At 44.3% G+C, this 25,541-nt stretch overlaps 2 protein-coding genes across 5 annotated transcripts; one reads left to right on the top strand and one right to left on the bottom strand.

The window, feature by feature from the left end:
- The first annotated feature begins 1,727 nt into the window (after nucleotides 1–1,727).
- Nucleotides 1,728–8,412, top strand: CCDC90B (coiled-coil domain containing 90B). Of its 3 annotated transcripts, none has more exons than XM_085536508.1 (9): nucleotides 1,728–1,901; nucleotides 2,359–2,432; nucleotides 3,388–3,491; nucleotides 5,226–5,327; nucleotides 5,830–5,871; nucleotides 5,954–6,025; nucleotides 6,107–6,160; nucleotides 6,559–6,673; nucleotides 7,136–8,412. In XM_085536508.1, exons 3-9 carry the CDS (start codon nucleotides 3,471–3,473, stop codon nucleotides 7,189–7,191), a joined length of 462 nt encoding a protein of 153 aa, XP_085392634.1. In that variant the 5' UTR covers nucleotides 1,728–1,901; nucleotides 2,359–2,432; nucleotides 3,388–3,470; the 3' UTR covers nucleotides 7,192–8,412. The 3 variants fall into 3 exon arrangements, with proteins under 3 accessions (XP_085392634.1, XP_085392632.1, XP_085392633.1); XM_085536506.1 differs by having other exon boundaries at nucleotides 2,359–2,478; XM_085536507.1 differs by lacking the exon at nucleotides 2,359–2,432.
- ANKRD42 (ankyrin repeat domain 42) lies at nucleotides 7,739–25,218 on the bottom strand. 2 transcript variants are annotated; one of them, XM_085536497.1, is made up of 13 exons: nucleotides 25,022–25,218; nucleotides 23,470–23,564; nucleotides 22,388–22,551; nucleotides 20,701–20,808; nucleotides 20,321–20,440; nucleotides 19,749–19,884; nucleotides 16,101–16,301; nucleotides 14,449–14,574; nucleotides 13,396–13,501; nucleotides 12,625–12,800; nucleotides 11,810–11,936; nucleotides 10,738–10,882; nucleotides 7,739–9,812 (listed from the first exon to the last, which is right to left on the bottom strand). In XM_085536497.1, exons 2-13 carry the CDS (start codon nucleotides 23,486–23,488, stop codon nucleotides 9,717–9,719), a joined length of 1,524 nt encoding a protein of 507 aa, XP_085392623.1. In that variant the 5' UTR covers nucleotides 23,489–23,564; nucleotides 25,022–25,218; the 3' UTR covers nucleotides 7,739–9,716. The 2 variants fall into 2 exon arrangements, with proteins under 2 accessions (XP_085392623.1, XP_085392624.1); XM_085536498.1 differs by having other exon boundaries at nucleotides 9,213–9,812; nucleotides 10,687–10,882.
- Nucleotides 25,219–25,541: the final 323 nt, after the last annotated feature.

Here is a 25,541-nt window from a genome sequence, read left to right as displayed (position 1 = left end):
TGCAGTTGGAAAGCACTGCTTGCTGCTGAAGGAGCAGCTGCCAACCTGAGCCTTGGTGTGACATTGGCAGTGCTGACCAGTGACATCCCAACTGTGAGGTCACAGATTCAGGGCTCCATTCCTTAAGCGACAGCTTTTTGTTGCTATTCTTTCTCACATCTGTACCTTGGCAGCACAGAGCGTTGTTGACTTGGAAACTCGGCGTCTTAAATCAGGCAAGGCTTGTTTGAGCATATCTGCCGAATCCTGCATCTGTTACCATGGCAGAACTGCAGTTAAACCTCAGCATAGGTAATACATGCTTGCTTTCCTTCTCCAACAAGTTCCTTAGCTGTTTGCCTTCTTTATTACCCTACTTTAGACAAGTGTTGCCGGCAGCAGGGCTTCCTACTCCAACTACCCCATAGACTTATCTTATAGACTATCTTATTTCCATCTTCATTCTTATCCTAAAAGTCCTTCGAATGGAAGTCACCCTCTGAAAGTAGAAAGGCCTCTGAATACATTAAGATTCCACCATCTGGCTCTTACAAAGGAAACAAGGCAAGACCAATATGCCATTCTGAGGGACCTCAACAGGCTGGAAAGCTGGGCTCGGGTGAACCTAATGAGGTTCAACACAGCAAAGTGTAAGGTTTTGCACTTGGGCCGGAAGAACCCCAGGCACCTGTACAGGCTGGGAGGAGTGGTCCTTGAGAGCAGCTCTGCAGAGAAGGACTTGGGGGTCCTGATGGGTGAAAGATTCAACATGAGCCAGCAGTGCGCTCTGGCAGCATGGAAAGCAAATGGGATCCTGGGCTCCATCAGGAGAGGAGTGGTCAGCAGGGATAGGGAGGTGATTGTCCCTCTCTACTCTGCTCTTGTGAGGCCCCATCTGGAGTACTGTGTCCACCTCCCCTATGAGAACAGGCTGAAGGAGTTGGGCTTATTCAGCCTGGAGAAGAGAAGGTTGCGGGGTGACCTCATTGCAGCCTTTCAATACCTGAAGGGAACTTACACCCAGGAGGGGAGTAAACCCTTCGAAAGGGCTGACAATAGCAGGACACGGGGAAATGGCTTTAAGTTAAAAGAGGGAAGATTTAGGTTGGATGTTAGGGGGAAGTTCTTCACTAGGAGAGTGGTTAGGCCCTGGAACAGTCTGCCCAGGGAGGTTGTGGATGCCCCATCCTTGGAGGTGTTCAAGACCAGGTTGGACGGGGCCATGGGCAACCTGATCTAGTAAAGGTGTATGTTTGGTGGCCCTGCCAGGCAGGGGGGTTGGAACTACATGATCCTTGAGGTCCCTTCCAACCCGGGTCATTCTGTGATTCTGTGACAGTCCACTGAAATGACCCCTTTCACTGAAAGGAGCCAAACAGCTCATGAAGCTGAACAGCAGAAGGGATCTCTGAGTGGCTGGAAACCAAGAGGTCATTAATTTAAAATGGCTTTTATCAGCAGGGAGATTTTTCTACCCTGACAGCCCAAATGCACTCGTGCACTCCACTGTAAGGTCTGTGAGAGCAACACGCCTCTGGAAAAGCACAGGAGAGGTCAGACATCCCAGATCTGCTGCTGAGTACTAAAAAATGTCCTTAAACAAGGACCAAAGGGCCTTAGCATAGAGCCTGTACAACAGGGCAATATGGCGGATTGGGCTCTGTCCTGTGGCAGCGAGAATCCGCTGCGTGCGCATGCGCAGCCCCTACCATGAACTACACTTCCCAGCATGCTCTGCGTGTTCGGCCGGAAGAAAGATGGCCGCGCTTCCGTTGTGAGTGAGGAGATGAGGGGAGGCGGACGAGGAGCATCGATCCTCGGGCGGGTCGGTCGCTCATGGCCGGGCCCGCTCAGTGCCTGGGTACCGCAGTGCCGGGTACCGCAACCGCATCGGGTGCTGCTGTCTCCGGTTCCTCGGAGAGGTGAGAGCCCTCGGTTCCTCGTCCAGGTGTAGAGACCTCAGTACAAAAAAGACATGGAGATTTTGGAAAGGGTCCAGAGGAGGGCCACAAAGATGATCAGGGGGCTGGAGCACCTCCCCTATGAGGACAGGCTGAGGGAGTTGGGTTTGTTCAGCCTGGAGAAGAGAAGGTTGCGGGGTGACCTCATTGCAGCCTTTCAGTACCTGAAGGGAACTTACTCCCAGGAGGGGAGTAAACTCTTCGAAAGGGCTGACAATAGCAGGACACGGGGAAATGGTTCTAAGTTAAAAGAGGGAAGATTTAGGTTGGATGTTAGGGGGAAGTTCTTCACTAGGAGAGTGGTTAGGCCCTGGAACAGGCTGCCCAGGGAGCTTTGGTGTGATGAAAGAGGTTAAAGTTGCCATATCGTGTGATAAACCATCCAGGTTAAGCTTAAAGCACGTGTTGTCGCTTCCAGGTCTTGCTGCCACACTCCCTAGATATTCATATGATGTCAGAAGAGTTGAAATCACTCCCCCGGAGCAGAGGAAGGTAACGTTTGATACTCATGCCTTAGTGCGGGATCTGGAAGCCCACGGTAAGTGTGAGCTGTTAAATAACCATAGAATGGCCTGGGTTGAAAAGGATCACAATGATCATCCAGTTCCAACCCCCTGTTATGTGCAGGGTCACCAACCAGCAGACCAGGCTGCCCAGAGCCACATCCAGCCTGGCCTTGAATGCCTGCAGGGATGGGGCATCCACAGCCTCCTTGGGCAACCTGTTCCAGTGTGTCACCACCCTCTGTGTGAAAAACGTCTTGATATCTAACCTAACCCCTCCCCCCCCCCCCCCCCCCCCCCCCCCCCCCGTCTTAGTTTAAGACCTGTAACCGCTACAAGCACGTCAGCATCACAGTGACGGGGCTCTGAAGGTAAAACCTGTACATACCGTGAAACAGAAAGATGCTCTTAGTGGCTATCAAATTTGCTGCAGGCAGTTTTAAGTCCTGGGTCTTGAGCAAGCAAAAATTACACAGTCTGAATTCGTTCTGCAAGCAGTATATGCAGCAGTTCTTAAATGAGCTTTGCATGTGTTTATACCTCTGGAGGAAAAACTTCAGTGCAGGTTTGTCTATCAGTTCTACTGTGCTGTATGATGCACACCTGGGAGCTCAGGTTAACTCAGATTTTAATGGAATTTGCAAAATTCATCCTAAAGCAAATTGTTGCTGAATTATTTTGACAGTGTGTGAGCAGAAATGCATACAGAAGTTAGTTACTGCTATCAGCTGCTCAGTATAAAGCTTTAAATCTGCTGGCTTTGCATAGTACGTCTCCCCATGACCAGCTGCTCGCTGCCAGTTCTCAGTAGCTGTGTGACTTCCCACTTGCTGCTTTAGTTAAGAACAGCACTTCAGTGTCCCATTTGTTATGCCCCTCTTGCTCTTTCCTTCACCCAGCTCTCTGACATTACCCAAACCTGTCATCCTTTAACTGCTTTACAGGCTTTGCCAAGGAACAAGCGGAGACCATCGTGTCAGCATTAATAACCCTCTCAAATGTCAGCTTGGAGACTGTCTATAAGGACATGGTTACCCAGGCTCAGCAGGTAACATTTATCCATGATGTGTACACACACAGTGTTGTATAAATGTAGTAGCACATGTTTGCGTGTTTAAAAGACCAGAGAGCGACTCTCCATAATGCAATCAATTCCTTTCTGAGATGGATTTCTCTGGGTTTCAGGGTGATAATGAGAATGTAAATATCTCACAGAAGTGCTTTCTGAATGTGGCCACATGGTATAGAAGTAATAGAGGGGACAGCTTTGTTAGAGCTCTGATGTGAAAGCAAACTTCAAGATGTGCTTTTGCAGCAGTTGAGAGCAGAAGATAAATGTATTTTAGGACTGTATTTGTCCTATGTCTCTATTCATAAACTGAAAGTAATCCTTAGAACTGTGTCGTGATTTTAGTCCTGCATTGCAGGCTGTAAAGTTACATCTGTCTATAAAGTTATATCTATTGTAACCACAGATGGTGGCTGAGATGTGGGCTTAGGCACCACCGTGTGGTTATGCCGTGTTAAACAGTTACTGCAGCCCCCAGAAGCTATCATTCTCCTTGCCTAGACCTGACTTAGGTGAAAGGTTAGGCCCAGGAACCATTCCCACAGAGCACGGTGGGCAGAGGAAGAGATTTTAACCATCTAGATATCACCTGTGACATGTCACTTGCCTTCAGGGACAGCGAGCAGGCTGTGACTTGCTTGGTTGCTTGAATACACATGGCTGTTTGCTCTGTACTGCTCAACAGCTCAGCCTCTGCTCAAGCAAAGCATCCAGTTGTCTCCTCTGTTCAGAGTCAAGTTTGTGATTGTACCTGAAGGCAGTGAATCAGTTAAGTTGCGTGGCTCTTCCTTCTCCTGTGGTGCTGACAAGTTCTGTTTTAACACATTGCCAGAATAAAAAGGACTCTAGCTTCTTCCTGTAGGCGTCTCAGCCAGCATCATAAAGCTCATTAGTGGTTTTAATAATTAGTCAGGAAAGCTGTGCAAGCTAAAACTACGTGCCATTCTTCTTCAGTGCGTTAATGCAATTAAGCATTCATTGCTGTTTCATTTACACTGTGGACTCCTACTTCCACAGATTTCCTTACTGGCACTTATGTTAAATGGAATTTTATATTGTTTTTTTCTGTGAGTCTCATAAAGAAGGCAAGAAGTCATCTTTGTTTCTTCCATCAGAGCAGTGACCTTCCTGTTTGGGAATCCAATGATGTGTAAAAGAAAAAGCCAGTATCTAAGCTATCATTTGTATGGATTTATATTAGGAGGAAGCACCATTTTTATGGTGCATTCAGTGAGCTGCTGAGCATCTTGAGATGGGATGAAGAGAATGATCTCCTTGGTGTAAACAGCCCTGAAGTTCTTCCAGAAACAGTGAAAACTTCATTGTGCTCAATGGAATAAAGCACAGACCTCAGTGGAAGTAGGGGCAGAGTGTATATTAATTTAGTTCAACATTTCTAGTTAGTTAGTTAGATCTGAGATACTGTCAGCTAAAAGCACTCACAGATTTGTTGTCTTCCATGCTAAACAGCAGGGAAACTTTCTTCTACCATTTAAAGGAATAGTGCTTGCAAGATCCTAAACTACTCCATTTCTTCCTTAATTTTCTTCAGTTTTTTTTAACGCTGTGGTTTATAAGCTGCTTCTTTTGGAGAGTCTCCCCATCTTTATGCTTTGCGGCAGCTTATTTCCTAATTTGAGCCCTAAAAATCCCTTCCCTTTGCTTATTGGACAGCTTGAAACTTAACCATTGACTTATTCTGTTGTTTCCAAGGAAATAACGTTGCAGCAGATCATGGCACATTTGGACTCCATTCGAAAAGATATGGTCATCCTGGAGAAAAGTGAATTTGCAAACTTGAGAGCAGAGAATGAGGTACGGATAAATGCTTTTAACGAAGCCATCAGCAGCCCAAAATATATTAGGATGCACGTTTTTGGTGGTGCAGAATATTTGATGTGGATGTACTGGTGGATGTTGTCAGAGTTGAAGTGTTTGTACATTGCAACTTCTGTGATCATATTCTTCTGGGGGGAAAAAAGAATCATCTTCTTTATTACTTAAGGGTGATGCTTTTAGTCTTGCCACCGTTAACCACAGTCCAGGGAGAGCACTCAGGCATTTCTGTTAATTAAACTGGTGATTTAGATATGTTTTAGTTTTGCTGGACAGCGTTTTGGTGTTTTTTAGTCTTTAGTCTCAGAATAATCACAATATGTTTAAATAGAGCACACCAGTTAAGGTATTTAGTTGGGAGCACATTGTTCTGCTGGGAGAAAAACAGTGATCACAGAAACTCAGTGGTAACACTCGCAGAGCTGATTTTGGTCAGCAGTTTTCTGAGGTTATAAAATCTCTTTTCCTTCTCTGCTCCTAGAAAATGAAAATTGAACTAGATCAAGTTAAACAGCAGTTAATGGTAAGTAAGCAGCAAGTAAGTATACACTCATATAAGGGGGAAAAAAAAACAGTTATTTTCATTATCTCTGTTTGCTTTGAAGAATGAAACCGGTAAAATCCAAGCCGACAGCAAGCTAGACATAAACCTAGAAAGGAGCAGAGTGACAGATATGGTAAGTTGACCTATGAAGATACCGTTATGAGTTTGGTGTCATTTTCCTTTGCTACAGTTGTAATTCATCTTTTATCCACAGTTTACAGATCAAGAGAGGAAGCTGATGGAAGCAACTACAGAGTTTCATAAAAAAGTAAGGATTGAGCTCGTATAATATCGAGCAGAGTACTGTCACACACTGAATGGCATGGAAATACAGAGCTTCTGTGTTGTTCTGATGATTTTCTAGACCTTTGTTTGGCAAAAATTTAGGGATGCTATGAACACATTGTGCCCTTAGGAGGCACGCGGTGTATTACAGATAAAATTCAGATCATACCTATTTTTTTTTTCTGTCATCATCTTTAATATACTGCCATGCTATTAAGTGTTGCTCTGTGACTTCTGAGATCATTTAGCAATTACGTATCTTCACCAGTATGTTGGAAGTTTCTTTGTTATGGCTCATAGCACGATATTCCTGTTTGGCTTTGCAAACTGAACAGAGCATGAGAGCACTATCAAATTACATGCCTTCTTTTAACATTTCAGGATTCAAGTACCAACAGCATTATATCAGAGATCAGTAATAAAATTGACACTGAAATAGCTTCCTTAAAAACGCTCATGGAATCAAATAAACTCGATACGATACGTTACTTGGCAGGTATGTGATGGGCACGAGGGTGAGTACCGGGGGCTTAATCTGGACATGTAAAGTTCAAGAGTTATTCAACATTATGTGCAAAAGGAATTCAAGGATTCAGCAGAGCAGCAGCAGAACTGGGTGTCACATCCGACATGTTTGCTTGTCATTTGGTTCATTTGCAAGCCTGTTTAATTACATTCAATCAAGACCCAATACAGCCATGCCTCCTGTAATGCTATTTCTGATAGATGGGCAACAGCAGTAAAAATTACTGTTGTCTGTTGTGCTTTGTGTTATCCAATGCAGTTCCTGATACGATGGTTTTGCATGCTGCTGAATTTGACCTCCCTTCTCACTGTGTAGCCAGTGCTGCTGTGGAGGATAGTCGTTTTCCATTCTGTTTGCAGTTAATTTCCTGTATGTAGAACACAATGCAGTTTAACATGAATCTAATTACTATTACTTTTGTTCTTTTAACAGCTTCAGTTTTCACTTGCTTAGCGATAGCACTGGGATTTTACAGGTTCTGGAAGTAGTTCAAAACTGAACGACCCCATCAAATACAGGTGGAGAAGAGAACAGCCAGGCAGCGTCTGCCAGACCATCACATCTGTGCTGTAGATCGCTGTGGTACCTCCAGTTTTAATATTCCTGTTCTGATTATTGTGCACTTAAAATGTTTTCTGACTGTGTAACACAACATGTGGGGGAGAAGTTGGCAAATATAGTCATATTTCATTATACTTCCAAAGATTTTGTATATTAAATGAGAAAGTGTTTCCTAATGGGCTTCAGAATCAAGTTTGTTGTCTTGTAGAACATTGCCAGTACTCTCATCTCTGCTCCAAGTGGAAATGCCTGTGGAAATACTGGACTCTTGTCTCCAAGTCAGTATAGCTGACGTGGGATATTTGCAGCAGATTCCAAGAGATGTGCTGTGATCCAGGCAGTCTCCTTGCATAGAGGAGCCAGGTGTGAGTTCTTTTCTTTTTGATGGATTTGAAACCAGGTTCTTAAAGTAAATGTTTTCATAAATATGTATGAAAACATCAATAGATGTATAGAAAAAACACACTCCAAGGCCTTTTCTAAGGAATCCTTGTTTTGCTTGGAAAAAATGGTTTACATAGATTTAAAATCTGGTGTAGAACTAAAATGGTTCTACAGATTGATTTATTTTTAATATCCCTTAAAAGTTTTGTAAGCCTGGAGCTCAGCAGAAAGGGAGAATTTCTCTTCATTTCTCCAAGGGGAAGTGCTGCTGTTCTCACTGACTGCAGACAGATAAGTGCTCTTAACTCCTCCCTTTGAGCAGTGCCAAGTACTCTCAATAAACCTTTGTGTATTTTCTGGGTGTGGGATCTGCTTATGCTATAAAAGTGCTCCTTGTGGGGCAGTCTGTGATGCTGTGGGACTCTTTCAGCTTCAGGTGATCCTATGGCAAGGACTTCTCCCTGTAGTTGTGGACAATAGATGTGATGGGTGGATGCCTTCTGAAACTGAAGCAGTTGTATCGGGGTACAAATGCTTTTAATTTAATTCCTTTTAATTTAAAAGAAAAAAAAGGAAAGTCCTCCTGGTTTAAACTTTGTTCAAAGCACTGCGTGGGCTACAGAGTTTATAGTTCCCTGGATAGTAGCAAGTTTTTAGCTGCATTTCTATTCTGTTTTAGTTGAACTTGCTGGTATCCTGCGAATTTCTTCTGTGCATGTATTTAATGTGTACATTTAAGAAAATAAAATGAATTTCTTATAATATATGAGGTATCTGTGAATATCGATGACTGGATTGTACAAGTGTGGTTTTATAATGAGCACAGCACTGTTAGTGAGCTGAGGCTGCTTTTTCTGTTGTGGATTTATTAGCAGAATAGATGTGTGGAGGCCCCTGTGACTGCACACATCCATCCTCAAACACGCTGTAACCAGTTCTAGAGATCTCTGCAAGACAAGGCTTGATCTTTGGCATTGTTCACAGAATCACAGAATTATCAAGGTTGGAAAAGACCTAGAAGATCATCTAGTCCAACCATTACCAATACTTCCCAGCTAAATCATATTCCTCAACACCACATCCAGACGTTTCTTGAACACTCCCATGGTCGGTGACTCCACCACCTCCCTGGGCAGTGCATTCCAATGCCTGACTACCCTTTCCAAGAAGTAATACTTCCTAATGTCCAGCCTGAATCTCCCCTTGCGCAGCTTAAAACTATTCCCTCTAGTTCTATCATCGATTACACAAGAGAAGAAGCCAACCCCCAGCTCACTACAACCTCCCTTCAGGAAGTTATAGAGAGCATATAGAGAGTTCCTACATCACAACGCACCAAGAGAGACGGACCAAATCTCATTCACAGCAGCTCTGCGCCAACCTCACACACCTTGAAGTTTATGATCCAGGTTCTGGATTTCTCCTTGTCTAACACAAGGCTTATGCCATTGCTGAGCATGTTCCCCAGCTATTGCATGCGCACACAAAAACAGGTTTTCACTAACTTTGAAAACCTACCACAATTAAGCTTCTTTGGGGTAGCAAAGGAGAGGACAAATCGAGATTCAAGCGCTAGGAAATGAACCTTTATAATACACGGATTTATGATTGGAATCAAAATAGTCAAAGTGTTAAGCATGACAGCCATTCTGTGGCCTGCACATACTGGCTGGAGATGAAAAGTCACTTGCCTGGCATCCAGCTGCTGTTCTGCAAGGACTTACTTACCCCATATGCTGTTCTTTGTGTCCATACCTCACAGGTGCTGGCTAAAGTAAGGGGCTTTTTCTGTTTCAAGGCAGTAATACCAAGCAGACTAGTAGGTGAGGATACCTTTTTCATAGCCTAGGGCCTATGACATTGCTGCAGTTGAATATTGATATGTTCCAATTTGCAAAGTTCTTGCTAGAATTTAGACTGAGAAACGTTTTCTTTCCCAGAGAACTAGGAAAGCAGATTGATGAACTGCAGAACTGGGCTTTACAAACTATTTGCACTGTGGATATTGCCATTCTGTGGATATTGCCATTCTGTGTCCTCAACCTGCCAGCCCTGTGACTGAGGCTCCTTAGCGCAGCCTAACAAACACTCCTCCATGGCTGCGGGGTGGATTCTTCTTCACTTTCTTTTTCTCTTTGCAGGAAACGGAGATGAGTTCAGGTTCCTGAAACAAAGGACATTGTTACAGCTATTAAGCAGCAATCACTTCTGTTTGCATCTGATCTGCTGTATCATAAGACAAGCTTTAAAAATACATGGCTTTGAAACTGGTGCACAGTCCCACAGCACTGGATAGCAGTACGGTGACATGTGAAGGTCCCTTGGTTACAGCAGTTTATGGAAGCAAACCTGTCTCAGCTTGAACTGTATAATCACAGTTAACTCAGAGGCAGCTGCAGTGTAGTCACATCATTTTGAAGAGATGATGATGTGGATGGGAGAGGTCTGAAAAGCCAGCTCTCCTTATGTCCAGACCTAGCACGTGAACTTCTGATCTACTGACAGATTTGATTAAATATGTGTATATGTTTTCTGTTTTCTAAGTAAATCAACCTATCTGCACCTGCTTTGCTGTCAGTGGGTTTGATAATTAAGATGACATGAGACCAGTTGTTGAATTCAGCCACTGCACACAGCAATGCTGTAATACAGGCCTCCACTAACTCTATTTCCAGCCTGGGGTAAAGGAGGGAGAATAAACCCATTCTGAAGGAGAGTTCTGATGCAAAAGAGTGATCCTGCAAATATGTGTGGTAGCTGCTACACAGCCTGTGGCAGCTGGGGAATGAGGGCACAGCTCCTAAAGTCCCCAGTCTGAACTGGGCATCAGCTACCAAGCAAGATGAACAGCCAACAGCCAGTCACCATGGAAGCATTCAAGGACCATTTCACTCCCTTTTCTAAATACAGAGAATTCATATTCTCTGTCCGGGACAAACTGATAACCTCTCAGTTCAGGATGCAGCAAAGGCTGCAGCTCACTTCAGTGTCTTAAGCTGAAAGCTGTTAACATACTCCAGAATTTCCTTACACCACACCTTACAATCTTTGCGAGATCAAGCAGCAGGGCTGCCATCCGTCCCACTAACCGAAGGCAGAGCAGCAGGGCTGGGGGCTCTATCCCGGCTCTCCCTGAGGCGGCCGATCTCGGCTCGGCAGCCATCCAGCTGACTCTCCAGGTTTTCCCTCCTGACTCGCTCGGATTCCAGCTGAGCCTCCAGCTCCCTCACGGTCCTGCAAAAAGCAAAGGGGACAAACAGCATCGAGCACAGCCAGCCGTTCCCAGGTCACTCCACTCGTGTTTTAAGGAACAGGCTAGTGAGAGCAGAAAACAGCTCAAATGCAGCGTACTCCTGGCTCGGAACCCATTGTAAAAGCTCCTGCATCGGCTGCTTTGACTACCATAGAGTCAGCTGTGCTCGGCTCTTCTGACCGCGAGATGGAGACGTCTCCCTGCGCAGCGAACCAGCGCCGGGCTCCGGACGGGACGAAACCCAGCTCCGCCCCCAGCAGCAGCTGGCTCCTGTGCACACTTACCGAAGTGATTTGGAACAATCAAATGAGAGCCTGCATGACACCTATAAAAGGAAGCTGAAGCACTGGCTGAGCCAGTTGCACAGGTCACCATCAGTCACATTCACAGTGGCTATTAAATTAACTATTAAATTCCCGAAACTGGTTAGCTGAGACCTAATTCTGATCTACACCTATATATAACAGCAATTGACCACCTGAGAACCACTACTTCAGTTTCAGAAGGTCCTAGGGATGGACCTAGAGATGATGCTCTCTGGCCTCCACTAATTGCACATCATTTGTGACATTGGTTTGAGGAGGCCCAAGCACGTAAAGGACATGTTCATCTACAGTGACTAAGAACAGCACATAGCCAAATGTTTGATAGGCAGAGGTAGAGTCAGGGATGTCTTCTTGTGCAGGCTGTCATCCTGCACAAGCACAAGAAGAATGGAGCCATCAGTCATTTGTGTTGTACTGCAGTGTTGATCCTCATGGCAGGAGCCCACACAAGGCCTGAAGTCCTTTTCTTTTAAGCCTGGCTAAATTCACTAAGTGAAAAAGGCAGAATGGCCAAAGCAATCTGAGTGTAAAGTAGCCTTAAAGAAGGCACTAAAATGGAACACATTATAAAGTTGGCCTTACTTCTTAACCTCCTTTTCCTCTTTTTTCATCTTCCTCTCCTCCTCAGTTATTCCTCCCAGCTGTCTGTAGTTGCTGTAGGCAATTTCCAGAAGTTGCTGAAGTTCCTGAATCCTGCGATAGGCCCTTACTGTAAGACAGGAATCAACAGGTAAGTAAAATGCATGGAAGTAGCTGAAGACATTCATGCTGACGTTCAGCATGGCAAACAGTCACACACAGAGCAGTAACCACGCTCAGCAGATGCTGAGATACACCTGCACAGCACGCTGCTTTCAGAATAAAGAGCATCCCACTGTGGTTTCACTGCAGGGATTGTAACAGTCTAACAGTCAGACTGTCCTGTGCCACCTTTCTCTATAACTTCCTGAAGGGAGGTTGTAGTGAGCTGGGGGTTGGCCTCTTCTCTCATGTAATCAGTGATAGAACTAGAGGGAATGGTTTTAAGATGCGCCAGGGGAGATTCAGGCTGGACATTAGGAAGTATTACTTCTTGGAAAGAGTAGTCAGGCATTGGAATGCACTGCCCAGGGAGGTGGTGGAGTCACCGACCATGGGAGTGTTCAAGAAACATCTGGATGTTGTGTTGAATATGATTTAGCCGGGAAGTATTGGTGATGGTTGGACTAGATGATCTTCCAGGTCTTTTCCAACCTTGATAATTCTGTGATTCTGTAACATGAGTACTCAGTGTCACAGCTGTCCTAGCAACAACACACACACCAAAAAAGGTGGCAGTTGGCAGAAACCGTGCAATTAGAAATACAGCACCTTCAGGCTGCCTGTTGGAATAAGGAGTGAAGAAAGACAGTGCTTACTGCGCGCATTCCTTTTCTCTTCTTTATCCAGGATTAAGTCTTCTTTGCTATCTGTACTCCCTTCCACACCATGTCTTTCAAAAAATGCTATGTTGCTTGCATCCAGTTCTTCATCACTAGAGTTACCATCTCCAGTTCTTTGGGTCAGAAGTTCCACAGCTGCTAGCTGGGCAAATCTGCACAGAGAACAGTTAACCTACACTGATATAACCCTGTAACCTATAAGCACACAGCCATGCCCCCCACATGAGACAGAAACTCTAAAACACTTTGTGTTCCTGTCCAGAGGACAGTGTTTCAGGATCTGAGAAAGCATTGGTGCACAAACCATGAGCAGCAATCTCCTTTCCACAGCGCTATGCCTCAGTGAAATCTTATTACAGCGACTCCCACTTCAGAAACATGTTTTGCTTTGTAGGATTTCTTAACTGAATCTCATCAGCAACTACATTACTTTTATCAAATAAAAATCAACCAGCCTTCTCTAGCTCCCATTTGCTCTGTACAGCTGGAGCACACAGGCTCGCAATTTTCCTTTTGCAGATCCAGTAGTTTTCACCTTTCATGCCTGACCTTGCTCAAAATAAATAAATAATAAATAAATGTTCAGACTTTTACAGCTACAATGCGGCTTTGCTTATCAGTGTAGTTCAAGGGCTTGATTAGTTCTTGCTTCATCACCAAAAATCAGGAGTAATTACAACAAAGCTGACTTGATATTTAAATAGTAAAATAAATGTTGAAGAAAAGAGCTGTGGCATGTACTGCTACCTCTTGGCTACGTCCTTTGGAGTCTCTCCAGCATCATCTGTAATGTCACAGTCAGCCCCCATTTCCATCAACCACTGCAAGCAATGGATGTGCCCTTGTCCTGCAGCTGGGGGAAGAAAGGTAAACACAAGTCAGCCATGTACAGCAGCGTTTTGAACTTCCTACTTCCCCTTTCTGTCATGGTTTAACATGACATAATTTGGGTTCATTAAGGCCACAAAGGAGAGATGCTATTTCAGAGAAGGATGTGTTTCAAATCATGTGAGTATATTGATTTTTAGGGAATATCACACAGAGTGGGTTTGTACCTTTTTCTGGTCCCTGAAATGTATGTGCAACTCTTTCTGTACGTGAGCTTTCTGTCCTAAATGTTCTCAGTCCCATGCATCAGCACGGTTACGGCCCACACTGCATGGTCCCCAGTAATGATGTCTCACATATGGAAGACTGTCCTTGGCATGTCTGGCCGAAACCAGTGAGACTTTTTCTTAAGGTAAAACAGATCTGTCTCTGACAGCACCCCATTTGGAGATGTGTCAGACTAAAACAAGGAAATGTACTGATAATCAGCCATAAAAGTTCTCCGTAACAGAAACACTGGAGGTGAAGATTGGGGGTGAAACAATTGTTGGCTAGAAACTATCCAAAAAAAAGGTGGTGGGAAGAAATGTGAAGGAATGTAAAGTTTTTTTCTACGTGTTTTAAAAAATTCTGCCATTTTTTTCTCTGAGCAAAACGAATTATGGGAAATTGTGTTAAAAGCATATTACAGGAATACCTCTATCTTTTCTTTGCCATTTCTATTTGGGTACAAACTGTTTTCTTTTTAAAACAAACTGTTCTGTCTTGACTTCAGCTTGGTTATTTTGTTGTTAAAGTGACCCCTGCATATGCGTATGTCATTAAATGTTTTTCAAGGTTGCTCCTTCAGGCCCTCAGAAAATGAGATGCTGGTTTTCATTAAGTTTATCTAATGAGCAGCCAGTTGAAAATGTAAGTAAAGAAGCCAGCAATAAACAGTAAAAAGCTCAAACACTGATCATAATTACTGACCTTTGTGCATGAGAGTGGATCCCTTATCATCCCGCTCATTAATATTGATTGCTCCACAACTCACTAATCTTCTGAGTTCTAACAAGTCCCCTCTGAAAGCAGCGTCATGAGCTGGGAAATCTAAAACTGAAAATGAAATGCACGCTTCTGAGCGGATGCCAGTAATTCCACTAAACGTGCTCATATTTGTCTCAATTTGCATCTTCGATAACAACTCACTCACAGGCATTCCATAGCAAGGTTAATGCACCTTTAATTAGCTAAAATGCAGCTGCATATCTAGGACTGTTCATCACAGACCTGACTAAACTTCACTTGGTTATGTCTACAGGCATCTTATACAGTTGAGTGATTAATTTCACAAATCTGAAATAATAAGTATACCTTTATTTTATAGCTAATGTTTATTACTGGCGGTAACAGTAGTCATCTACCTATTCAGATTTCCATAGTCTAAACAAATATATAAACTATACTACATCTCCCCCTCTACTCAGCTCTTGTGAGGCCCCATCTACAGTACTGAAAATGGGGCCTCCAGTAAAGGAAGGACATAGAGCTCTTGGTGCGGGTCCAGAGGAGAGCCACTAAGATGATCAGAGGGCTGGAGCATCTGTCCTATGAGGAAAGGTTGAGGGAACTGAGCTTGTTTAGCTTGAAGAAGAGAAGGCTCAGGGGAGACCTTGTTGTGGCCTTCCAGTCCTTGAAAGGACTGGCGGGGAAATGGCTGTTTATGAGGGTGGACAGTGATAGGACAAAGGGGAATGGTTTTAAACTGAGACAGGGCAGATTTAGATTAGATATTAGGAGGATATTTTTCACACAGAGGGTGGTGATGCACTGGAACAGGTTGCACAAGGAGGTTGTGGGTGCCCCATCCCTGGAGATATTCAAGGCCAGGCTGGATGTGGCTCTGGGCAGCCTGGTCTGGTGGTTGGTGACCCTGCACATAGCAGGGGGTTGAAACTGGATGATCACTGCGGTCCTTTTCAACCCAGGCCATTCTATGATTCTACGATTCTTGTTTAAAAACTATTCATGCAGGCCATTTGATTTTTCTGGTTATTTTTTTATAGGTGGAGAGTGTTAGTGTTTATACCTGTAAGCACAATGACAAAAGACTAGCAGATAGGGAAATCATGTGTCTGGGAATAGTAGAGAGGTGAAGGTGCAGTGCTCATATCCTTGTTCTGTTCAGCGTCCTCCTCTGAAACCTCACCACCCTCGTGTCCTTTGCTATGCTGACTGCAGTAGTATTCCTGGTTAGCAAGTAACCTTAATTTCAGTGGGATCTTTCCAGGCTAAGCAGTTATTGAGAATCATGAGCAGGCAAATCTGCAAACTCAGTGATTCTGGATCTCTGCTGGAGTCTAGGCAGAACATGGGCAACTTGGTACAACTCATATTGCAACACAATGTGAGAAGCTTTATTCTGATTATTGTAAATACTATTTATGAAGTTGAGCAGAGTATCCCAGTCTAGCTGTCAGTAAGAGCCACAAACATCCTAAGCAACAGTCATACCTTACAATGGTAATATAAAGGTTATAGTTCTGCTCATACGAGATTTCAGAATTGAGCACTTCATAGAATTACTATGTCTATTTTAACAGTAAATTTTAATCAACTTTTAAGATTTGATACCTACTCACCTTCCTGTGTCTCTGGATGCTCCCCCTCTTTTTCCACACTGTCAATATATTGCAGAATATTGTCTTTATAGAACCTCTCAGCCAAGTCCCTTGGAGTCTCCCCATGGTCATTCCTTGCTTTTAAAGTGTGCATAACACTGGCCATTTTACTGACCAGGAACTTAAAGCAATGCAGGTGTCCTTCCACTGCTGCCAAATGAGCTATGGAACAAGGGGAAACCAAGTATGTTAGAGCAGGGTATTGCTGACCACCAGGAAGGCAGTGTTTCCAACCAACTGTTAGATCTAGTGTCCAACACTGCACAATGGGAGGGAGCAGGCAGCTGAATAGGAAATGCTCAGCTCCTATCCAGGACAGAGTTCAGCTATAGGCAAAGGAGGTAAAAGAAAGCTGTCAAAAACAGGATCTGCAAAGAAAATGCCCTGGCAAAGCTGACTGCAGCCAACACAGCATGACACTGCCAAGAGACCCCAGAGCAACAACTAGGGATGCACTGGTGGGGTCTTCTGCTCCCCATGGAATGTTTACTCCTTAGCAGCTGTGATCTGGCCTCTCTCTCCTAGATAAGACTACAGAGGGATTGAAAGAGGAGTCTTTGGTTAGGAGTTAGGGCACCTGTTCCAGTCCCACATCCATTGCACATCCATTTTGATCCAGGTTTATAAATACCTGAGGTGTGGGAGCCATATTGGTGAGGCTGGTCTCTTTTCAGTAGTGCGTGGGGATAGGACTAGGGGTAATGGGATGAAAGTACAGCATAGGAAGTTCCACATGAATGTGCAGAAGAACTTCTTTACAGTGAGGTTGACGGAGCACTGGAACAGGCTGCCCGGGGAGGTGGTGGAGTCTCCTTCTCTGGAGATATTTAAGACCTGCCTGGACACCTACCTGTGTGATATGGTGTAGGGAGCCTGCTTTGGCAGGGGGGTTGGACTCGATGATCTCTAGAGGTCCCTTCCAACCCCTACAATTCTGTGATTCTGTGATTCTGTGATTGCACCACTCCCAACAAACTGCATCACACCTCTGCAGCTCCATTGCTTCACATTATAAAACGACAGTGACATTCACTTCATTGGGTAGAGCTTTGGAGGTACGTCCCCTGATATTCCCATTAATATGTAGGTGTATTCAATGCACTTCTATTACAATTTTAACATTTACAGTTGTGGAGAGTTGTGTGAGCAGGAGCTGTTCTGACCCAGCACAGCACTGACTGCTTCCCTATATGGCAAAAGTGCTTCCTCCCCTGTCCTTTAGGCTACACTGAGCTTTAGTTACCCAACACCAGTAGAGTGCTGGGCCTGTAGCAAAGTAAGAGGTACAAAATACATGTTCATTATTATGTAATAAATCATAGTCTCCAGTCCCATAAATGGGAAGAAGTTGCAAAATAAACACAGTTATTATGCAACATATTATCACCCCATGTATTAACTCAATATAGATTATCACCCCACATATTAACTCAGTATGCATTATCACTCTATCAGAATGCTCTGACTGACATTCTGTGGGCAAAAGAGTTACGTATTTCTAATTATTTTCATAGTTGTTAATGATGTTTCCAGGACAAGTCCCCTAAGCTAACTTCTGGCACATCACAGAATCACAGAATCACAGAATTATCAAGGTTGGAAAAGACCTAGAAGATCATCTAGTCCAACCATTACCAATACTTCCCGGCTAAATCATATTCATCAACACAACATCCAGACGTTTCTTGAACACTCCCATGGTCGGTGACTCCACCACCTCCCTGGGCAGTGCATTCCAATGCCTGACTACCCTTTCTGAGAAGTAATACTTCCCAATGTCCAGCCTGAATCTCCCCTGATGCAGCTTAAAACCATTCCCTCTAGTTCTATCACTGATTACACGAGAGAAGAGGCCAACCCCCAGCTCACTACAACCTCCCTTCAGGAAGTTATAGAGAGCAATAAGGTCTCCCCTGAGCCTCCTCTTCTCCAGGCTGAACATGCAAAAGGGGCAGTATTACAATTCTTGAGCTTTAGGAGTATATATTTGCAACATCAGTAAATTCCTGTCAGTACTTTCAGGTTAAATTATAGCACTGGCCAGCTAATCTTGAAGCTGAATTATATAAAGATGATTTAAATTGACAGTGGTATGTAGAGCACAGCACTTCTGTTAATCTTTTATAAGCAGTGTTACAATGCATTTTCTTTCTTCTGGATGATAACAGAAGCAAGTGCAAACTGAGCTACCTTCTACGTTGTCACCAGAGCACCTAACATCATGATTCTTTATTGCCTGAGCCACTACACCAGATGTCCTGCTGGGATGTAAGAGCCCCAGATCCTTTAACAAAGCCTGGGTTTGCAGAACAGAACACAGACATCAGTTTTCTGGGTAAATGGCACTCGGCAGAGGATAAAATATTTTAAAATGGATTTAAAAAAATAAATCTAAATCTGCAAACAAGTTATAGAGGTAAGAAAATACGCTATTTAGAACAAATAATATGACAAACCTTAAGAAGGCAAATGTTAAAGGGGAAATGATGTAACAAGAATAAAGGGTTGAAAGACAGCATTCACCTTACAGAGTAATTTGAGGCAGTAGCGTGGTAAGCAAAGGGACAGTGGAGAAACTGTGAAGGGCAAGAAACAAAGAGTGCTCATTTTTTATGCTAAAGTGGCTACACACAGGATTTTGAAGAGAGTACAGACTATAGATAACACAGAAATACTGGTATGCCATAAATCAAGATGGAGAAATCAGAGGTAAATGAGAACAAGGGTTTTACCAAGCCAGTTAAGAAGTAGTTGGATGCAAAAGCTTGCATATGAAGATGCCAGAATCTGATCACACTGGCACAGCTGTTCAAGCTTGGCATACATTCAAAAAGGAGCAGATAGCAGCAGAACCTGCCTGCTACCCCACCTGCCCTTCTCCTCCTGTGATCTCCATTGGCACAGGCACAGGGAATGCCCACCTACACAGCATTCAGTCAGGCTGAGCCTGCTTCTGATGTGAGCTATGCCAGCTCCCAGGAGCTCTGAGCCTTGCCAGCAGCAGTGGGAGCTGAACAGGATACTGCTGCCAACCAACAAGTACTTTGGGATTTATGTATTCCCCCATCATTATAAAAATAGAATAACGAGGTTGATAGCATGGAACAAATCATACAGTCGTCGGTTAGGTTTGGAAAGGACTTTAGAGACCATCCATGGGCAGGGAGGCAGTGATGCTTCCCACTAGACCAGGCTGCCCAAAATGCCACCTGACCTGGCCTTGAACAGCTCCAGAGACATGGAATCACAGAATGACTTGTTCAGTTGGAAGGGACCTCAAAGATCACCCAGTTCCTACCTCCTGCCATGGGCTGCCTGCCCCCCAACAGCTCAGGCTGCCCAGGGCCCATCCAACCTGACCCTGAGAACCTCCAGGGATGGGGCACCCACAGCTCTCTGGGCAGCCATGCCAGGGCCTCAGCACCCTGTGAGTAAAGAATTTATTCCTACCATTTAATCTCCTTTTTTAGTTTTAAGTGGTTCCCTTCTGTCCTACCAAACCATTATCTATTGTCCTATCAATGCTGCTGGTGTGTTTTATTTATGATGTGCTAGAGTTATCACATACACAACAAGGGCTGAAAAACCAAATGATTACTCCTAACATACCTGGAAGGTTTCCATCAGTATCCACATCACCTATGCATGCTCCCCATCTAACAAGAAGCTGCAAACAGCCCAAGCGACCATGAAAAGCAGCATAATGAACAGGCTTCCAGTCATTCCTGTCTGCTGCGTTTACATTCTAAAACGAAAGCTGCAGGTTAATTTGTTTATGAAGCTGAGACACGAGACATTGTATAAATAAGTATCAACAGTTCATTGTGCTACTTTATTGAAACAAAATCAAATATTTCTCCAAATTCAAGCCATGAAAGCGGCATAAGAGGTATTTCTCACAGGTTCGTGGCTTCATTGAAATAAAACACACATAAAAGGTGTGTTTTCAGACATCTATCACCGTGTTAGTTGTTATATAATACACAACTGGATTTTTTTTAACATCTTATGATTAAAAAAATGGAAATTTACACTACAAATAAATTCACGCCGTCACCAACAAGAATGTACCAACAGAGGTTAATCTATGGTCCCAAACCTCAGTTAGTGAGGGATTTGGTATGGAAAAGGATACCAGACTCTGGCTCTGCATTAGGGAACTGCAGGTAGAAGGCTCTCACCGCTCCACTTCGCAGTATGGTTTGCAATGTGTACGACTGCCCATGGGCTGCAGCCAGGTGTGATGGAGTGCACCCGCGGTCATCTCGAGCTTCTAGGTTTGCTCCATTTATTAACAAAGCCTACAAGAAATGCAAAGCTCACAGGCTGAAAGAAGAAACACTGTCTCACAGGGTGACTTGAGATGGTCAGCTGGGTTCCTCTGATAAATCTGATAGCACAGAGGGAACAAACGAGTGCAGTCATTTTAGCAGTGACTTGGTTTCAGCTGTAAAGACACAGAGCCAGCCCCAGTAGGAGCACATTCAACTGATCTTCATGAGGAAATGTCCAAACCAAAGGCCTGCCTTCCTTCTACTGGAGAGTGAATATCTCTACGTACCTGCACGCAAGCATCCTGCCCACGGATCGCTGCAAGGTGAGCTGCTGTCCAGCCTCTGACTGTCACACGTGTCACATCAGCTCCATGCCAGAGCAACCAGTGAAGGCACTGCTCAACCAAAAACAAGATCTTTTTCATTTAATAAACTCTTATTCTATAACAATTCTTATAACTCATCTGATGCAAACGCTAACTATAAATCAACAGTAGATGTTACATTTCAAACAGCGTTAGGAAATGACATGGTCTCAAGGCTTCATCCAAGGGCACAAAAAGCACAACCAACCTACTAACTGCAATGACATGCAGTGTGCCTTCTTTATCTTACAATTCCATACTTAAAATGCAGTCTGTGAGAGCATTCGTGTGGCATGAGGTAAAAACACTGGGGAAAAAAACGGTTCAAAGATGCTCATTTGAAGTCCAGCTAAAATGAACAGCAGGAAAGATGCCATGAATCAAATGTAAAGCCTCAATTCATTTATTAGGCTTTCTTGAGTATATGTAATCCCATCTCTCCTCTCACCCATCACATTGTTTTAGCATTATTCACCTTTTTTCAGCAGGTGTTATTGTTTTCCATGGAAAGCTTAAAGAACAATTAAGAAAATAATAAACTACAAAACTAGTTAAAGCTTTTTGTTACACATCATTACTATTTACTGCCTTCTCTTAGGCTACTCTCCAGCTCTCTTTCCTTTGGGACTTCATTTTTTATACAGTTATTTACAGCCTTCCTGTTTCAAAGTAAGATCTCTATAAACATTGCACAAGGAGGCTGTAACAGGAAGGTGAATGTTGTGCTGAATGCAGCAGCTCATTCCTTCTGGAAATCAAATCATTTATGCAGTGAGTAGCTCATTTCTGCATCAACAGTCAGTGTTCTTGCTTATTAAAATGAACTGTATTTGAACTGTTGCTGTAGAGAATGAGGCATGGGACAGAACACTGGTAAATGAACAAACATTTTTGTGTTACTTCTCGCTTGGCTCAGTCACTTTCAGAACATTAAACATATCCTTACGGATTTTCCAAGTGTTCTGAGTGAAGGGGAAAACACAAGAAGGACAAAAGAAGGTAATGAGGCTAGAAGGGGAGACCAGAAGTCACACCTTATTTGGTGTTAGAAAAGCTCTGATTTTGTAAAATCCGAGGACATATATTATATAAACTGCCTGGGGCTTCAGAAAGGTAAAATGAAGTCCTAACAAACTGCACTTCTTTCCTTAGTGAATACATTAAATCAGAAAAAAAGAGCAGGCAGAGATTATAGATCTAGCTTGATCAAAGCTAGCAATGTTGTGTTCAGCCTCTCCCCAGTGGAAAACGTTAACCCATAAAACCTTGCTGTGTCTGAACACTAACATAAACAGGGGAGCAATGGCTGTTTTCAAGGGTGGATAGTGTTAGGACAAGGGGGGATGATTTTAAACTGAGACGGGGGGTGTGAGGGGGTGGGGGTTATGTTAGAGATTAGGGGGAAGTTTTTCACACAGAGGGTGGTGACACACTGGAACAGGTTGCCCAAGGAGGCTGTGGATGCCCCATCCCTGGAGGCATTCAAGGCCAGGCTGGATGTGACTCTGGGCAGCCTGGTCTGATCGTTGGCAACCCTGCAGGTGGTTGAAACTGGATGATCATTGTGGTTCTTTTCAACCCAGACTATTCTATGATTTTATGATTTTACCTCCAAGCTTCCAGAGTGTGCAGCACAGTGCAACGGTGTGAACTTGTGGACTGAATCCACCTCGTTGATAGAGGCTCCACGTTTTATCATTAATGCAAGCTGTTCTACATCACCAGCTTTCACTGCCTCATGTACACTGGTGTAAGCCTGCTCCTTCCTGACATCTAGTGAGGGATAATAAAAGCATTAGCCAGCTCGGTCACATTTCAGAGAGATGAAAGAAATGATGAATCAAATAAGCATCAGGGTGACAGTTTATAAGAACCAGCCAAAAGTGTAACCTATGAAAGTGTAATTTGTATCAGCACAAGTCCTTGGCCATTTGTGTTTCCCAGTAGCAAACCAATATTCAAGAACCTGAAAGAGCCACGTCCCCTCCAGCCACAGATAAAGGACAGGACAGCAGAGCAACTCCATCTATGCATACAGATGCTGGATCAAGTCCAACCCAATGCTGGCTCTCTTCCTAAACTGTTTCATCAATCACGCCTTCAGGTGTTCAGCCATTGCTCCTCAGGGGCTCTGCATGGCCACACTCCTTACTGCCACCCAAGGACACAGCACACCAAGGGCCCTTCGCCAAGTAGGCAAACCTTGCAAATAGGACATAAGGTCACGCAGATGCTCTTGACTGAGCTGAACCTATCAGTTGAAGCTGCTACATAAAAGCAATGCTTTATACAATGTGTTAGTCATCCTGCTCTGTTCTCAGGCTATACCCGTAGCTCTGGCACAGGTTACTTTGTTAGAAACCTAGTATTTTTCTCCCACCAAAGTCAATAGTGTTTTCGTGGACTTCAGTGGCTCAGAATCAAACTCTGAATGTAGACACAGCGTGGTCCAAAAAAAAACCCCATCACCAGGCCATGGGATCAAATAGTCTGTATTTTCCTTCAGGCCTTGTTACTGTTTGACAGTGTAACTGTAAACAGTGGGAGCTGGATATCTAAATCCTCTTGCAACATTTTGGCATTTTGCCTACGTTTGCCAACAAAAATAAGTGATGTAAGTAGTTTTAATGGCTGGGATGGCTAATTTGAGATAGCTAAGCATATGAGTAAGCCAAAACAATTGATAATCACCTTCTGGAGTAGTCATCATTCTGGAACCAAAACGCACCAGCACTCTTTGATTAAATTTCAGGCTCTAAGAAGTCTTGAAGAGGCAGGTGGTTGTTCTGCAAGTCAAGCATACACAAAAATATTGGTCTTAAGTTATTAGAGCCTCAGTTTTCCTGCCCATGGAGAAGAAATTGAGGCAACAGTTCAAATAGTTATAAATGTGAGATCAAAAATGTTAAAGCATATCAACGAGCTGTTGCTCAAAGGTGCCTGGCATACATAAAAGCAGTAATTATGATGAAAACAGCCGACACTGTTTACCAGTACTTATACCTGTTCCCATGTAGTCTGTAGCATGACAGTAATGCTTGGCCAGATTCAGCACTACCACAGAGAGGAAAAGAGAGGGTTAAACTGTTTCATTAAGCAAAGCTGAGTGTTGTATCACACCCTGGTGTACCATCACTTCACTCCCACACCCCCCAACGTCAGGCTGTACCACTGCCCTGCACAAAGGCAGCAAAACAGTGCATGAACCAACATCAGCTGCAACTCAGAACAGCTCATGTTGGAAGGGACCTCCGGGGGTCATCCAGTTCATGTTTTTAAATGGAACTTAAGTACATGCAGCATTCTGCTGTTGTGTTTTTTAGGACCTGATTTTCCCTCAAGGGAGTGACTTCTCACGATGCCAGGTGAGGGTTACAGACTTCAGCACGGTGATGCAGGCTGACATCAGAAGCATATCTAGCCAACTAGACTGCTTGCCAAAGCACAAATGTGCTTAACACCACATACCAGTGCAATGGGTTCAAGGTAATATTTACTGTTTTTTAATCCAGAACAATTTTGCCTTCTTTTTTCTTCCGGAAGGGGCAATGAACTACACCTGTGTGCAGGTGTGTGCCAAGCTGCAGCCCCATGGCTCAGGCACCACAAGCACAGCTGGGATTGGAGATTAATGAACAGCTGTTAACACAAACTCCCTACAAAACACAACCGGTTTTGAGAGCAAGTGATATTTTCCATAACTTCAGTGCACTTTGTTATCAAATGCTTGTTCCCTAGTTGCCCTGTAGAAAGAAGCAGGTAAGAGGGTGTTACAATGGTACTTAACCAGAATTCACCCAAGAAATTACTCAGCCTGAGGGAGGCAGACAGTGTTAGGTTTTCCCTACATCTCCATAACATACAAAAATAAGCCATTGTGGTGCTTTTTGGCAGCAGTTGAAGGGGATGAGGCACAAAACCACACAGTGGGCAAAGACCGAGATCCTGAGCCCTGTGTGGGGTTATAACCCCATCCCGGCAGTGCCCGTGGGGGTTATGCCACCTTTCTCCGCGTGTTCGGCAAATATCGATTAGTCTGGGCTATTTTAGGTGGGCCCAATAAGAAATAAAACACGTTAACTAACGGGCTAAACAACTGAGGAGGGCCGGAAAGAGAGGGCAGAGCCGCCCCGCGGGCTTCCCCCTTACGGCTGATGGGGGGAAGCGGGACAAGGAGCAGCACAGCCCGGGCCGGCCGTCAGGGGAGGACGCGGGGATAAGGCCGCGGGCGGAGCGGTCTCACCGGCCGGAATGGGGCTGGAGCCGCGTTCTCCTCTTCCTTCAGTCCTTCCCCCACACCGCAGCAGGGTTGCTATGGGCGCGGTCCTCGCGGGAGGAAAATGGCGGGCGGCCATGGCGGCTCAGGGGGACCGGCCCTGCCCCACAGTGATGCGGGAGGTTGCTGTGACTCCTCTCAGAATCATGAAGGCCACGTCCCTCAGTGCCACAGCACTTCCCCAGCAGCCTGTGCCAATGCATCACTGCTTTTAGACCGGATTTTCTCTATATCCAACCTCTCACTGCAGCCTTACATAAATGTGTGGGTTATTGCTTGAGGTCTGGTTGTGAAGATGGGAAACATCGCAACCAACAGCAGCGTCAAAGTTCACAGTTGATACTTACAACACACACTGGGATGAATTTGGATTTTCTGAGTACCCGACCTTGCAAGAGCAATCTATCCTAAGACAGTGACATTTCCTCTGACTTTTAGATGAAATCCACCCCTACACCTGGCAAAATGCATGTTTATCCCAAGACAA

This window comes from Coturnix japonica, chromosome 1 (genome assembly GCF_054131305.1).
Source record: "Coturnix japonica strain WE chromosome 1, WE-NBRP24, whole genome shotgun sequence".
Classification (NCBI taxonomy): domain Eukaryota; kingdom Metazoa; phylum Chordata; class Aves; order Galliformes; family Phasianidae; genus Coturnix; species Coturnix japonica.
This window is presented reverse-complemented; position numbering and strand designations above follow the sequence as displayed.